General features: G+C 44.4%; 1 protein-coding gene across 3 annotated transcripts in view; it reads left to right on the forward strand.

The window, feature by feature from the left end:
• GNB1L (G protein subunit beta 1 like) overlaps positions 1–7,233 on the forward strand; it is a 68,796-nt gene extending 61,563 nt beyond the window's left edge. For all 3 annotated transcript variants that reach the window (XM_033174917.1, XM_033174919.1, XM_033174918.1), the window contains one exon: positions 6,793–7,233. In XM_033174917.1, the coding sequence (XP_033030808.1) occupies positions 6,793–7,059 (267 nt within the window). In that variant the 3' untranslated portion in view covers positions 7,060–7,233. The remainder of the gene's footprint in view (positions 1–6,792) is intronic.
• The last annotated feature ends 7,399 nt before the right edge of the window (positions 7,234–14,632 follow it).

Consider the following 14,632-nt stretch of genomic DNA (forward strand, 5'->3'; position numbering starts at 1 on the left):
AACCACCCTGGACCTCTGGGCATAGGGCGGTATATCAATAATAATAATAATAATAATAATAATAATAATAATAATAATAATGTGCTCGCTTCCCACATGCAAAGCTTTTTTGACACCGAGTTAACATTTGGATATGCGGTTCTCCTCCCGTGCATGCAACATACACAGCCATTCTGTGATGGGGCAGGCCATCGTTTCTCAAGGTTGGGTCTCCAGCTGTTGTTGGACTACAACCCCCATCACCCCAACCACTGGTCCTGCTAGCTAGGGATGATGGGAGTTGTAGTCCAACAACAGCTGGAGGGCCAGTCGGTGTAGACAGTGCTGAGCTATATGGGCCAATGGTCTGACGCAGCAATCAATCTTTATTATGGTCAAAGACCAGACCACAGAAATTGTAATAATAACACATATATTTACACAGCATAAGGCGGCTGCTTCTAACTTCTTATTGCAGACCCCACTAGTCACACGGCAACTATAGAATGGGTTTGTTGTCATCAGTATTATACAGTCGTACCTCTTGTTACGAATGCTTCAGGATGCGTACAACACGGGTTACGAACGCTCCGAACCCGGAAATAACGGAACGCGTTACTTCCGGGTTCGGCGGTTCCCGCATGAGCAGACGCATCAAATGATGTCACGCGCATGCGCAGAAGTGCCGAATCGCGTTGCGCGCATGCGGCACTTCAGGTTACGCACGTCACGGGTTACGAACGGGGCTCTGGAACGGATCCCGTTTGTAACCAGAAGTACCACTGTAATAGAATTAGATATTGCTACTTGGAGTGAACTCTGGGCTCTGGGCGTTTTTGCCAAGGCTGGTTCTGAAACATTCCCCACTTAGATCAAGAGACAGCTCAGTCAGTAGAGCATGAGACTCTTAATCTTTGGGTTGTGGGTTCGAGTCCCATGTTGGGCAAAAGATTCCTGCCATGGCAGGGATTTGGGCTGGATGATCCTCGTGGTCCCTTCCACCTCTACAATTCTACAATTCATTGATTCAAGGCCATTCCCCCATCTTTACTTGCTGTCTCTCCAACGAAAGCATTAAGAGCCTCACATCAGGTTATTTCCACCTATCCCCTCCCCCCTCTCTCTTTCCTATTGGATTAATAATATGAACCAGATGGGTTTTTTCCCCTCGACATTCCACATCCCTGAGGTAATGGTGGTGCTTGGAAAGCCACTCAGTGGCACATTATTTTTACTCCCGAAGCATTTTGGGCGACTCCTCGCTCGGTAACCGGCTGTCCAAAGACGTGACGCAAGAGCGGCCCCGTTTGGGATGGCACCGGTCCAGTGTGCCGGTGAAGAGTTGGTGAAACGAGGCTCTCTTGTCTCCAGGAGGCTGTCCAGAGTCTGTGCCGGGCACCATGGTGGGGAGGCCGCAAAGGAAAGTGGTTAGGCCGAGATAGTGTAACAAATGGATAATGGGTTTGAGACTGTTCTTTTCTTGCGGGGAGGAATCTCAGAGGCTTCCTCAGAAGGCCAAGCATAGACCTGGAGGAGAAAACCGATTCATTTCACATTTGAAGGCGAACCTCTCCTCTAATTTTCAGCTTTCGACATAAAGCACTCGCCCGAAACTCGGCCCTCCTTTGAAATTTGGACTTCTCCAAATTCTGCAAAGCAGATCTCCAGCCAAGTTACGTGTAGGAAACTTTGCATATGCTCGGTTAAAGTGTGCATGAAAGCGCATTATATTAGAGAAAATTGCTTTGCAAAAATGTGTCTGCTAGGACACTCTGATACGCCGGCAAGTTTTCACGATGGCATTGTTGCTTATAGAAAAATTGCAAACTGATGTGGAAATGTGGAGAGCTGAATTTAAGAGTGGAAAAATCGAGAAACTGAAAGGTCCATCTATCCCTAGCCAAACATCATAGCTCATAATAAACTAGGGGCACAGAAGGTAGTGCATATGACCTAATACCCTGAAATTTAGCATTTTAAAACATTACATCTGTTTCTGTTATTTATTCGCTTTTTTACTGCATGTATGTCTGGTTATTTTAGACTTTATATTATTATGCACTGACACTATACATACAGTGTATGTATATAAACATAGTTAGACCTCTTTTAAAAAGTACTAAAACTCTTATTTACATAACCAAACCTATAAATGATCAGAATTGCCTTATCCACCAGATAAATAATTGACATTAAATTAAATGCCAGGTAAATAAAAACCAACACCCCTAATAATAGGGCATTTAAATAATGCTTTAAATATCTTACTTTTTCATATTCAATTCATTAGTCTCTTGCTATGTAAAGAGTTTCTAAGCGACTTGGAGCATTTTAAAAAACTTAAAAGCATAACATAAAATTGAGGGAACAGTGCGTTGCAATAAAAACTATACAAAAAAAAAATCTATTCAAAACAGCCCCAGTAAAACAGCCCCAAAAAAAACCTGAGCAGCAAAACATATGATCATAATCCTTCCAATGCCTGGGAAAAGAGAGAGGTTTTTGCCTGGCACCAAAAATGCATTAACAATAGCACCATGTTGACCTATGAACTTATCTTATGTCCTTCCTCAGCTTATAATTCATTAACTTTTGATTGAATGAAATTATCCCAAATTTTCTGACGGAGGGGGAGAGTGATATCCCACCTCCCACCCCAAGAAAATGGAGTGGGCGTTGTAGATGCTGTCGAGAAATAAGCTTGTGGAACCTGTAACAAAAAATTGCAGCGTGTTCCTCTTCAAGGCTCCAGCCAGCTAGCCGTACCTTCTTTGAATGTAGCGGGACTTAATTCTGATTTAACATATCTGCTGGTAATAAAGTACCTGCATAGGATCTTAAATAGAATTCCAGTTCATCGTGAGATTTTGGAGTAGCCAGTCATTGACCGAAATCATCCATGTTAAAAGTGTCATGAAAAGCTTTGGGGCAATTAGCTACTCCAAACAAACAAACAAACAAACACCTCAAGGGTACCTACAGGCTCTGAACAGTTTTGCACAAGGTATTCAAGTGCCTTTAAAAAAAAAAAAAGGTTTGTGCAACCGAAGCAGATTAAAGTATCACAAACTCACTTTGTGGTTAGGAGACTGATGAGGAAACGCACTGAAAAGTGTGGCAGGATCAAATGACTAACGGGAAGACATAGAAGGCATCCTGCAAGCAAATCAAGATGACCGCACATTGTCACATAACCACCCTGCAATCAAATCCAAATGAATGCTCAGTAAAGATCATTGCCTGGTCCAACCTCTGCATAAGCTTTGCGCAAGTAAATCAGGACGAATGCTCAAGAATCAAGTCGTCCGAGGAGCAGGTAGAGCCGAGCAGCTGCGTCTTTCTTTTTTCGAATCATCGCTGCACATGTTAAGCCTTACAGCTCATCCCCTCGTAGGCCAAATCGTCTCCCATCATTTTTGAAGCGCTTCAACCTGTCAGGCCGGACGTGACTGCCGCGGTTTGCGGAGTTAGAATTACTTTTCCATCTGTGCAGAAATGGAAGCGAAAAGGGTGTGCCTCTCTTCCTTCTCTAGGGGGGTCCGATAGGTCAGTGGTCTTCAACTGGCTGGTCAGGACTCATTTCTGAACCGTGGCAGCAACACTATCGCCCTGCTCCTTTTCATTTTTTAAAAATAATATCTATTGAAAAATTTTAACAAGAAAAACATCAACAAACCACAACTACATAAACAACTAATAAAGACAAAACATACCAACATACATATTTCTTATAACTAATATTTCTTCCTCACATCATAGTAGGACTTCCTCCTGCCTCCTCCTCCTGCGTCCCTTGTCAAATTATCTTTTCGTAACTAAATAAATTCATAACAATCTTACTCTACTTTATACTTACCAAAATTCATTAAAAATCCTATACCTATTAACCTCCTTTCATAACATTGCTTAATTAATTAATCTTAACATTTTATCTTAATCCTTATCCTATATCTTACTCACCTATCTTCTTATCTACAACCTAACTTATCCTCCAGTTATATATCATACAAAGATTTTTTAAATACAATTTAAAATTCATCCATTCTTTTTCCACCGCGTCGTCCCTCTGGTCACGGAGTTTCCCGGTCATTTCTGCGAGTTCCATATAGTCATTTTCATCTGCCAAGCCCTGCTCCTTTTCAGCTTCTTCTTGGTGTCTGTCTGTTTCGAGAGGCAATGGAGTGCTCCTCCGAAGGGGGTGAAGTCAAACGGCTGCGTTAGCGGCACTGAAGTGACTTCCTTGGGGTGCAAACCTAGGCAGTGAGTTTTGAGGTCCTGGGCTGCCCAGACAACAAGACCCCACTGCTCAGCCTTGCTGATGTGGTCCAAAGGAAAGCAGAGCAATACGTTTGGCACCAGCAGGGCTGCAGGAATTGCCAGAAGGAAGCGTACAAGATGCCATCCAACCATCTTAGGGACTCCATTCCGGATTTGTGCAGGGTTTACTCCTTAGCCTTTTCAACTATGCTAAAAAATACACCTAACAGGATAAATCCAATGTTAGCCATACAGGTGTGGGGAACCTTTGGCCCTCCTTGGTCATTGGCCATGCTTGCAGGGGCTGATGGGAGTTGTAGTTCAGCAACATCTGGAGGTGCCAAAGGTTTCCTGCACCTGGTACATACAGAGAATTGGAAATCGCCCATGGTGCCTGGAAGCTGATGAGTAACATTTGGGAGCTGCTTAATTTTGACAAAGTTATCAACTTATCGAAAGCCCAGTAGCAAAGGCAGAGGAAAGGTTAGATAATGTGGACTCCTCTTGTCATTTATATGTCCAGATTTTCTGTAGCCTGGTGTACTTATTTCATTTAGTTTTCCTTACAATGTTTTAATGGTACTGTTTTATGTATTTTAAAAGAAAAATGTCACACTAAGTTCTCAACCCTCACTGGCTCCCGATTTCGGGCAGCAGGGAAATTACTTCCAAAATAGCAATTACGTTCGTTTTATATTTATGTAAGCATTTTCACCCCACCTTTTTAAATTCACAAAGAATTTATGATGAAGTATTAAGTTACAGCAATAAGACGATTGTCAAGCCACACTAAAAAAAAAAATGCTCAGTCAATAAACAGCAGGACACAACAAAATGGAGCGCAGGGGAGAAAAGTGAAAGTTACAGGCAGCAGAACTACCTAAATTCTCCAAATTCCAGTTCATGGAAAGCATGAGCTGGGGGGAAAAACCTTGTGTGTAAGCTTGGCCTACCCCCCAAGGTTTGCAGAAATTCAAAAAATCTTTAAGGGGGGGCGGATCCCTAAGAGTCCACACAACCTTAAAAAATAGCCCAGTGAAGACTGAGCGTGCTCAGTGGTCACAGAAGGGTGATGGGAAATTGAGTTTTCCATAGGAGGGCATGGCTGGCTGGCTGGCTACACCCTAAACAAGAGCATGGCATACTGCAGTGTCCTGTTTCAGGCCCCATTTGTTTTTATTTCAGCTTTGCACAAGAAAACAACCAATTTCTTTCTTTTCTTTTTCTTTCTTTTCTTTTTGATAACAATTTATTGATTTTCCAAGAATAACAAAACAAAACAGAAAAGAAAAGAAAAATTTCATAACCAAATTAAACCATACATTTTTGGTCAACTTCCCTCCACTCCCCCTCTCGGTTCCATTATAATATACTTGTTTATGCATGTCCATGAAACCTTATATACCTAACAATCCAATTTTAAAACCTCCTCCAACCAATTTCAAAGCAACTTTTCTCTCCTACCACTTGCCTAGCTCAAATTCGTTTTCTTCCTACGATACGAAGACCCTCTTTACTCCACATCGGGAAAGGGGTGCTCTGTGAAAGAAGGAAAATCATGGGCAGACGGGGAGGAGAGACGCGACGGTATAGAAGCATGCAGAAAGTGGATGGGGGGAAAGTTCTTCTCCTCTCGTAACGCTAGAACTCGTAGGCATCCGAGGAAGGTGAATGCTGGACAGTTCCAGACAGATAAAAGAAAGTATTGACGCCATGAAGCATATACTGTATATTCTGGCGTATAAGACTACTTTTTAATCCAGGAAAATCTTCTCAAAAGTCGGGGGTCGTCTTATACGCCGGGTGGAGAATCTGCGGTCGAGTATATCTCAAACTCTATATTTTAACTGGAAAAGTTGGGGGTCGTCTTATACGCCCAGTCGTCTTATATGCCGGAAAATACGGTAGTTAAACTACCCACAAGAGGCAGATGACTACCAACTACAGTAGATGGACCATTGGCCTGATCCAGCAGGCTCTTATTAGGTTCTTACAAGAATGGTGGTGGGAGACGCCTCTTGTGCAGCTTTCTCACATTTGGTCTCCTTCGAAGGAGCCAAAGGGTGTCAGATTTTTCAGGGCTGCTTCTATATTTGTTGCAGAGAAGGGAGACCCAGACGATCAAGGGTCTGGGAAACGGAGCCATATGAGGAACAGCCGAGGGAGTTGGTTATGTTTTGCTTGGTAACGAGGAGACTGGGAGGAGATACGATAGCCATCTTCAAATATTCAAGCTTGTTTTCTGCTGCGCCGGAGGGTAGGACCTGAACCAATGGCTTTGAGTTACGAGGAAGTAGGAAGAATTTCCTGACAGTAAGAGCTGTTTGACAGTGGAATGGACCACCTTGGAAAGTGGTCGACTCTCCTTCCTTGGAGGCTTTTAAATAGGCTGGGTGGTCATTTGTCAGGGATTCTTTTTCTGTGATTCCTGCATCGTAGGGGGTTGGAGTAGAAGACCCTCAGGGTCCCTTTCAACCCTACAGTTCTATGGTACTTTGAGTGCAGTAACAAATCATTCTCCAGGGTCCTCAGCTTATTTCCCCCTTCTTTTCTCAGCTCCAACAAACATATGAACTCACCAATCCCGGGATCGCCGAGGTGACCCTCCGCCAAGACAAGAAAATCCTGGCGACTGCCGGCTGGGATCACCGCATCCGCCTCTTTGGCTGGAAGAAGATGAAGCCTTTGGCCGTCCTGGACTACCACACGGCAGCAGTCCACTGCGTAGCCTTTTCGGACCACAGCCAGCCCCAAAAGAGACTGATGGCAGCTGGCTCCAAAGATCACCGCATCAGCGTCTGGTCGATATATAATCAAACGTGAAACAGGGTTGGAGCTGAAGAAGGAAGACAGGGCAGAAATTTGCAATTTAGAGTTAAAAGGCAAGTCAGGGCAAGGCAAGGCGAGACGGAGAGTAGAGGTACTATCTCACCAGGACTTCAGGACACACAATCCCACTTAGCAGAAGGAGGCAACAGGGTTGCTTTCAGGGGGGATAAAAATAAAAGATTTTTTAAATTAAAAATAAAAAAATCGAATTTCTGTTTAAATTGGATTTTTTTTATTTGAGTTGGTTTTTTTGATTTAAATCAGATTTTTAAAATAAAATGCTTTTGGAGGGAAAAAATCTTTCTAAATATAATTTTCTATTTAAGTTACGTTAAAGTCCAAAGGCTATTCATCAGGAAATAAGGATTTGTTTTAAGTTTTTCATGTGTGCTGAAACTCAGTCTAAGTTGTGTGGGTTTTTTTTTTTTAACCACATCAGCTAACAAACATGGATACATATGCTATAATGTTATTGTTTTAGTTAAATAAATTGTTATTAAGGAAATGATTATTTTTCTCCTTCCAATATAGCAGAAAAGTTGTCCAAATATAAACAGTTAACTTATTAAACCTCACAATAATTATCTGTCTATGTATTTCTAATAGTATAACCACATCAGTAATTTTTGATATAAATGTAAAAAGTACTCTGAAAATTTATTATTCCAAAAATGAAAACTTCATCTGGTTGTAAATATGAAAATTATATCAGCAGGAATGTCTTTCTGTAAAAAATAAAAAAATAAATCAAGTCTTACTGACTAGTGATTTAAATCATGATTTAAATTGTGATTTAAATTGATTTGATTTAAATCAAATCCACCCTGCTTGCTTGGCCACATACTAAAGTAAGTGATCTGAGCTATCCAACCATCACTGGTGGTTCTTCCAATGAGATCCTCCTTGATACCTGACTGCTCATGCAGTTTCTCCTGCCATTTTTTTTGTCTGAGAAAACCCTCTGTTTACCGCTGAATCGGAATAAACATCAATTGGGTTTTCTGTGGTTTAGCATTTGATCCAATTCAGCAGTAAACAGCAGGTTTTCTTGGGGAAAGTGATGTGGCAAATGAAAAACTTCTCAGACCCACGCTTAGAAATCACGGGACAAAAGGAAATAGTGGGTGGGTCTTGCTGATGGTTTCTCCCTGACTTGACAACATGCCTATTCTCAGAGTCTCTTGTAACAGAGCGGGGAAAAGAATCTGATAATATTTTACTGGTTAATGTGTAGGAGGGCAGAACAGTAAGTGTACTAATGTCCATGAGAGCTATGTCCGAGAAATTCATACTTTGTCATGTTATGTTTATTTATGCATTCCTATATTTTGTTTCTGAATATGATTCTTTAAAAAAACACGTTTAATTGGACTGGACATATTGGTTCCAGCTCAAGCTGCAGCCTGACTGAAGTTTTGCATTACCGGCACTAGGTTTTGATAATCCTTGGGCAATATGTCCTCTGACTGCCCTCCTCCTTCTCCCTGCTGCCTTCCCCACCACTTGGGTAGAATCTAGACACTTATAAAAAAAAAAAAGTTGTAAAAGTGTTGCTTTTTTAATGTTTTGAAAAATATATTGAATTTGCCGTAGCTCACCATCACCATCTGGTGTCACCTTTGTATAATGCACTTTACAACAACACGCTTAAAATGTTTTATTTGCAGCTGAGTCCTTGCTCTCTGCTATACAGAGGGAAAGGGCAAGCCGAGCTGGTGCCTGTTGCTCCTTCTACTCTAGAGCAGGGGCAAGTAGTGGAGGGCCCTGCCTAGGCCTGGGGCCTCAGCAGGGGCCGAACAACACCAGCTTCTGTGCCGGCCGGCCTACATTCCTGTGAGTAAGCCCCATTGAACAAAATGGCGGCTTCCTTCTGAATAAGTGTCTTGCCATAGTTTGTGATTGTTCTGTCCACCCGCACCAATATAAGTAAAGGTGAAGGACCCCTGGACGGTTAAGTCCAGTCAAGGTGACTATGGGGTGCAGTGCTCATCTCTCTTTCAGGCCAAGGGAGCTGGCGTTTGTCCACAGACAGCTTTCCAGGTCATGTGGCCAGCAGGACTAAACCGCTTCTGGCACAACAGGACACCATGACGGAAACCAGAGCGCACGGAAATGCCATTTCCCTTCCCATCGCAGCGGTACCTATTTATCTACTTGCACTGGCGTGCTTTTGAACTGCTAGGTTGGCAGGAGCTGGGACAGAGCAACGGGAGCTCACCCCGTCACGGGGATTCAAACCGCCAACCTTCTGATCGGCAAGCCCAAGAGGTTCAGCATTTTAGACCACAGCACCACCCGCTGCATGTGTATAGCAGTTTGAAGGAGTGAGGGACTGCAGGCAATGTCTTGGAAGGTGGGAGATGATAGATAGACAGACAGTAGATAGATAGATAGATAGATAGATAGATAGATAGATAGATAGATAGATAGATAGAATAAGATAAGATAAGATAAGATAAGATAAGATAAGATAAGATATTAATGTATTATATAATAGAAATAAGTGGGGCAAGACCCAACCCAATGGATTCAAATTACAAGAAAGAAGATTCCAGTGAAGCATTAGGAAGAACTTGGTGATGCTAAGAGCTGTTCAAAGGTGAAACAGACTCCCTTGGAAGGTGTTTCAGCAGAGGTTGGATGCTCACCTGTCAGGGATTCTCTAGTCCTGATTTCTGCATTGCACAGGGTTGGACTAGATGACCCAGCTCTACAACCCTATGATTCTCTCTCTCTTATATGCGCAGAATGTCCTTTTGCAACATTTACTCCCTGCGACACTTATGATCCCTCTTCTTTTCCCCCTTTTGCCTCTCCCTTTACAGTCTTATTAGGGCCGCCTTTAATTTGTTCACACTCCTGTCAGGTTTTCAAACTTTTAAATCGGCCAAGAATGTGGCAAGGGACAGCCTCTGGCATTTGTGGATTGCATGGTCTCCTGTCACCTTGAGCTTTGCAATTAATCAAGAGAAGGGGGGGGGGGAGAGAAGGTTTTGCCCAGGCCACAGTCTCTGCTTGTAAAGCTGTGTTTAAGAACCATTTCAGAGATGCTGTTAAATACTTCCCCCTGTACACCAGCTCTAGCAGGAGGATTTAACTTGCCAATCCAATTAATGCCTTTCTCCCTGGAGACTTTGGCATACTTTTTCAGTGTGGAGAATCGGGCAAGTTTGGGGCGCATAATTTCCATTCCGCGATCACGGAAGCAAGAAGAAAAGATCCTCCTGCCTGTCTGACCTGGGGCAGCCAACCCCGTTTCAATTTCTGCCGTTGCTTAATGATTTGCCTTTTAACCCAGTTGGTGGATTCAGCTTTCGTTAAATTTGTGTGCTTCCACACTCCCTCAGTGTCGGCGCCTTTCTTGAGAGACTGGACACTTCAGAAGCAAAGCCCTGCCATGCGTTGGTAGAAGAAAGGGGCCATCTTTCGGGGCAGAGAGTGGGTCACCCTGTGGCCATCCAGATTTCTTGGACTACAACTCCCATCATCCCTAGCACTTAGCCTTGCTGGCTGGGGCTGATAAGCGTTGGAATTTAACAGTGGCTAGAGGGCTAAACCTCTTCAGCCTTGTTCGAATTGTATTTCACTCCTTATTGTAACACCTAATCTCAAAATAATAATGATGACAAAAAGTGTCCCCTTAATTCTCAAAACCTCCCATTAAAACTGCCCCTAGTGGCTAAAGCGGTTGGATGATCTTCTGTTTCACCCGGTCAAATTTTACAGCCCAAAGATACGCTTATTCCTAGACACCCCTCTGTCTATCCTCTAGAGAAGGAACATTTTGATTGGTTTTTAAGCCTTTTCTGCTGAGCTTTCTGCAGAGGAGAAGTGATAGCTTCCCCCTAGAAAACAATTCTGGTATCCATGATTTCAATGTAGCTGTGATGGGAGAGTCGTGTTTCAACTAAAAAACAACAACCCAGAAGGTCACAGCAGAGATAGGGCTTATTTCATACCCCCCAAAGATGTGATCCTCCTCCCTCAAGTTTCTAAACATTCTTTAAAAAATGACTCTGCTAATTCCTACGTACATAAAGTTCCTCGTTATTGTGCTCATGTTTCAAGGAGGTGGGGTGTGGCGAAAAGCTCTTCATCCAGTGGGTCAGAACCTCAAAACCATCCCAGGTGGGTCATGGCAAAGCTGTTGCCACCATGTTGATCTCTGGCTAAGGCTCGCCAGACCAAGGAATCACTGTATGGCCTGTCCAGGGAATTTCTGTGGAAATAGGGTCCATGTTGCAAGTTGGGAGTCGGTGGTGGATCTTGGGCCTGGACCAGTTGAAGACCACCTATGGATGGACCAAGCTGGCCTTTAGCATGCCCCTGCGCTCTAGCTGCGAGGCAGGCAATGCAGCCACCTAGAGCCCTTGGTCCCCCAGGCAATTACAGCCGCGTCCCGATGTGATTTCCAGCAACTCCAATTCAAGGTCTTCCTGGAAGTAGGTGTGGAGCCTGCCTTGGCTCACCTGCCCAATGGCAGAAGCCAGAGTGTGCTGCCCTTCAGTTAAATCTATCCCTATATCCAATCTGTGAACTGGTCTGGCTGGGGATTGTCTGCAACTCTCGAGACCTGCGTTTCCATATCTCCTGCAACATTGCAAGTGATGCCCCAATTGGGTCATACGGTGCAGATGTATTTGTTTTTCACTTGACTCCCCTCCCCACCCCCAGATGGGAAATTAAAAGAGAGAGAGAGAGAGAGCAAGAGCTGCCTGGGGCCATTGGAGTCATTTATTTCAATTACTTCACAGTTTCCAACCTGCCCTTGCTCCTCGTGCTCAGCTTGAGTAGCATCTTGAAGCAGATTAAGATTTTTAAATTATTACACACACACAAAAAAGGGAAGAATTAAAAGACTGAAAGATTTGGGACAGGTTTTTAAAAGGACTTCTTTTTTCTGTAAATTTATTGATTTGGGTTTTCAAATTAGAATTTTACAACAACATATCAACATACAATATAGAAACAAGATTCCACAGAATCTCCTGGACTTCCTTCCTCCCCTTTGTGGTTCCTGCTGTTAGTCCTTTCCTCCTGCGTCTTTTATAACAATCCAAATATTTTGCATCTCCCTTGTGTCCAAAATTCACCATTAAACTACAAGTGTTATTCCAATCCCACTAACGATTTTAGCTGTTTAAAATGGTTTTTAAGATAGGTTATAAATTTCCACCATTCCTTATGAAAATGTTGGTCTTCCTGATTTCTGATTCTTCCGGTCATTTTTGCCATTTCGGCAAAGTCCATCAACTTGATCTGCCATTCTTCTCTGGCAGGGACGTTTTCTTCTTCCCATAAAAAAGGACTTATTCGTACAGCGCAAAATTAAACTCTGGAACTCTCTCCCACAGGAGGCAGTGAAGACCACCAGCTAGGATGGCTTTAAAAGAGGATTCATAGTCTGTTGATGGACTATTCGTAGTCTGTGCTCTGCCTCCAAAGACGGAGACAAGAGTGTTTCTGAATCCCAGTTGCATGTCAATGTCCCGACCCCTCCCATAGTGAAATAAAGACACAGGACTCAATAATTAAGGTTAAATGGGCAAGAAAAAAGCCACAACTTTATTGGATACGGATGTTGAGCGGTATTGGCTTAGGCATTGGATCTAACTGACTATATCCAACTCCAGTACGTCCTGCTGGCAGTCCGGGAAGGGTTAACCACGGATGGGAGAACCCCTGCCGCTGCACATCAGCTAGGGACTCACCCTGCGATCACCGGTATGGGGCGTGCCTTAGGCCCTCACCTTCCACGGCTTTGGACAGGGGCACGCCCCCCCCGGACTCATTTAACGAAGTACCCTTCAGCATTTGGGGGGAGGTGATGGCCCAACCTCCCCACCACCACCACCACCTTTCAGCCTTCCCGAGATAATCCAATGCCTAACCGCCAAAACCAAAGTTGCGACGAATTCCTACGAGGTAGGCGAAAACCACCAGGCTGAAGCCAATTTGCCAAGTGGGGAAATTCCTACCAGGCCCCTCAACAGCGACCAACCGCAAGGTCCAGAAAAACTCTGCCTAACGGGTGGGTGGGTGGGGGAAACCGAGTCAGCTGGGAGCGGGAGAAAGAGGCTGAGCCCTGGCCGCGCACCCACCTAAATGCAGCAGGCACGCCCCTGCCGGCCACGCCAGTTGGTCGCTTGGGCAGGGCACCGCGCCCAGGGCTCGGCCAATGATGCCGGGGGTGTTGTGATATTATGACAAACCGAGCTGCAAGAAGCGAGGCCACTTGACTATGAGTCATGTTTTCATCCTGTGGGAAACCCACTGGTCATACCAGCCTTCTCACACACGTGATGTTATTGTAATGTACTGTTGTATCTTTACTTTCTGTTCTGGCTCAGAGATGCCGGACGTATTATGCACAGCTCTGAATATCTGAGCTGGCACGCAGAGACATATTCTGCACTTTAACTACAATAAAGTAGTTTTAGCCTTCACTGGCTTGTGTGTGTTGTTCTTGATGCTGGGAACAATCACATATTACTAATGTGCTCCTGGTCTCGAGTAGCCAGGAGTGTACAGAGGCTTCGTCCCGCCCTGGGGTCAGTCTCACAACTTGCCCCCGCGGGAAGTCTCATAACAGGGGGATGAGGCCATCCCTTGTGCACGTGGAGGGCTCGTGATGTCTGCAACCCCCCCTCCTTTCTACAGACGGAAGGGGCTTTGCTGGAAACCACAGGAAGGGAGAGGGCTCTTGTGTTCGAATCCTGCTTTCAGGTTTCCCATCAGGTGGGCCACTGTGAGAACAGGAGCTGGACAAGGTGGGCCATTGGCCTCATCCAGCAGGACTCTTCTTGCATTCTTGGGACAAAGTGATTGTGGTGCATTTAATATAAATTTAAACATAGGCACACTTCTCGAGACGCAGCACAGTAAAACAGCCCACTTTCTAAAACGTCAACTCTGGCAAAATTAAAGGACTGGTTTGTACCCGAAGCCAAGAGTCAGCATCCGAAGGCGATGACAGCAACATGCTGGCTCTGCAGAGGCTTCCCTCCCAGCAAGTGGGTGGCTGCGGTCCTGCAGTTTTAACGGGAAGGGGTGAGAACAAGCAACATTCCAAAATTAATTGATATAAATCTTGAGCACTCGCATTTGTCCACCAATTACATGGGATATTTATCACAGCCGAAAGGGACGCTGATCTCTGACCCCCAGACATTTCCTGCAAATGAATCAATTAGTTCCAAAGTCCCTTTCCTTCGGCGCTCCAGCGAGAAGTTCCCATTCCGTCTGAGCCAGCGGAGAGAGGACCGTGAACTAGCCTTTGGAGCTGGGGGTCTGGGGAATGAAAGAGACTCGGAGCCACATCCTGGAGGAACACGGCTGGACTCAGCCTCCTTTCTGGACCACTGGAGTGGCCTAGCAGCCTCAGTCAGAAAGGTCCTGAGTGAGAGACGACAGACTACTGTACCTCTAATATAGAATAACTAGTGCTTTAAACCCGTTAAATTAACTGGCGCTAGAACATATGTGGTGAAACATTTTAAAAAACAGACTGATCGCCCGCCGCCACTTGTAACGGCCGCTGCCGCTTAGAAGTACGTCCATGCGAGCA

This window comes from Lacerta agilis, chromosome 17 (genome assembly GCF_009819535.1).
Source record: "Lacerta agilis isolate rLacAgi1 chromosome 17, rLacAgi1.pri, whole genome shotgun sequence".
NCBI classification, from domain to species: Eukaryota; Metazoa; Chordata; class Lepidosauria; order Squamata; family Lacertidae; genus Lacerta; species Lacerta agilis.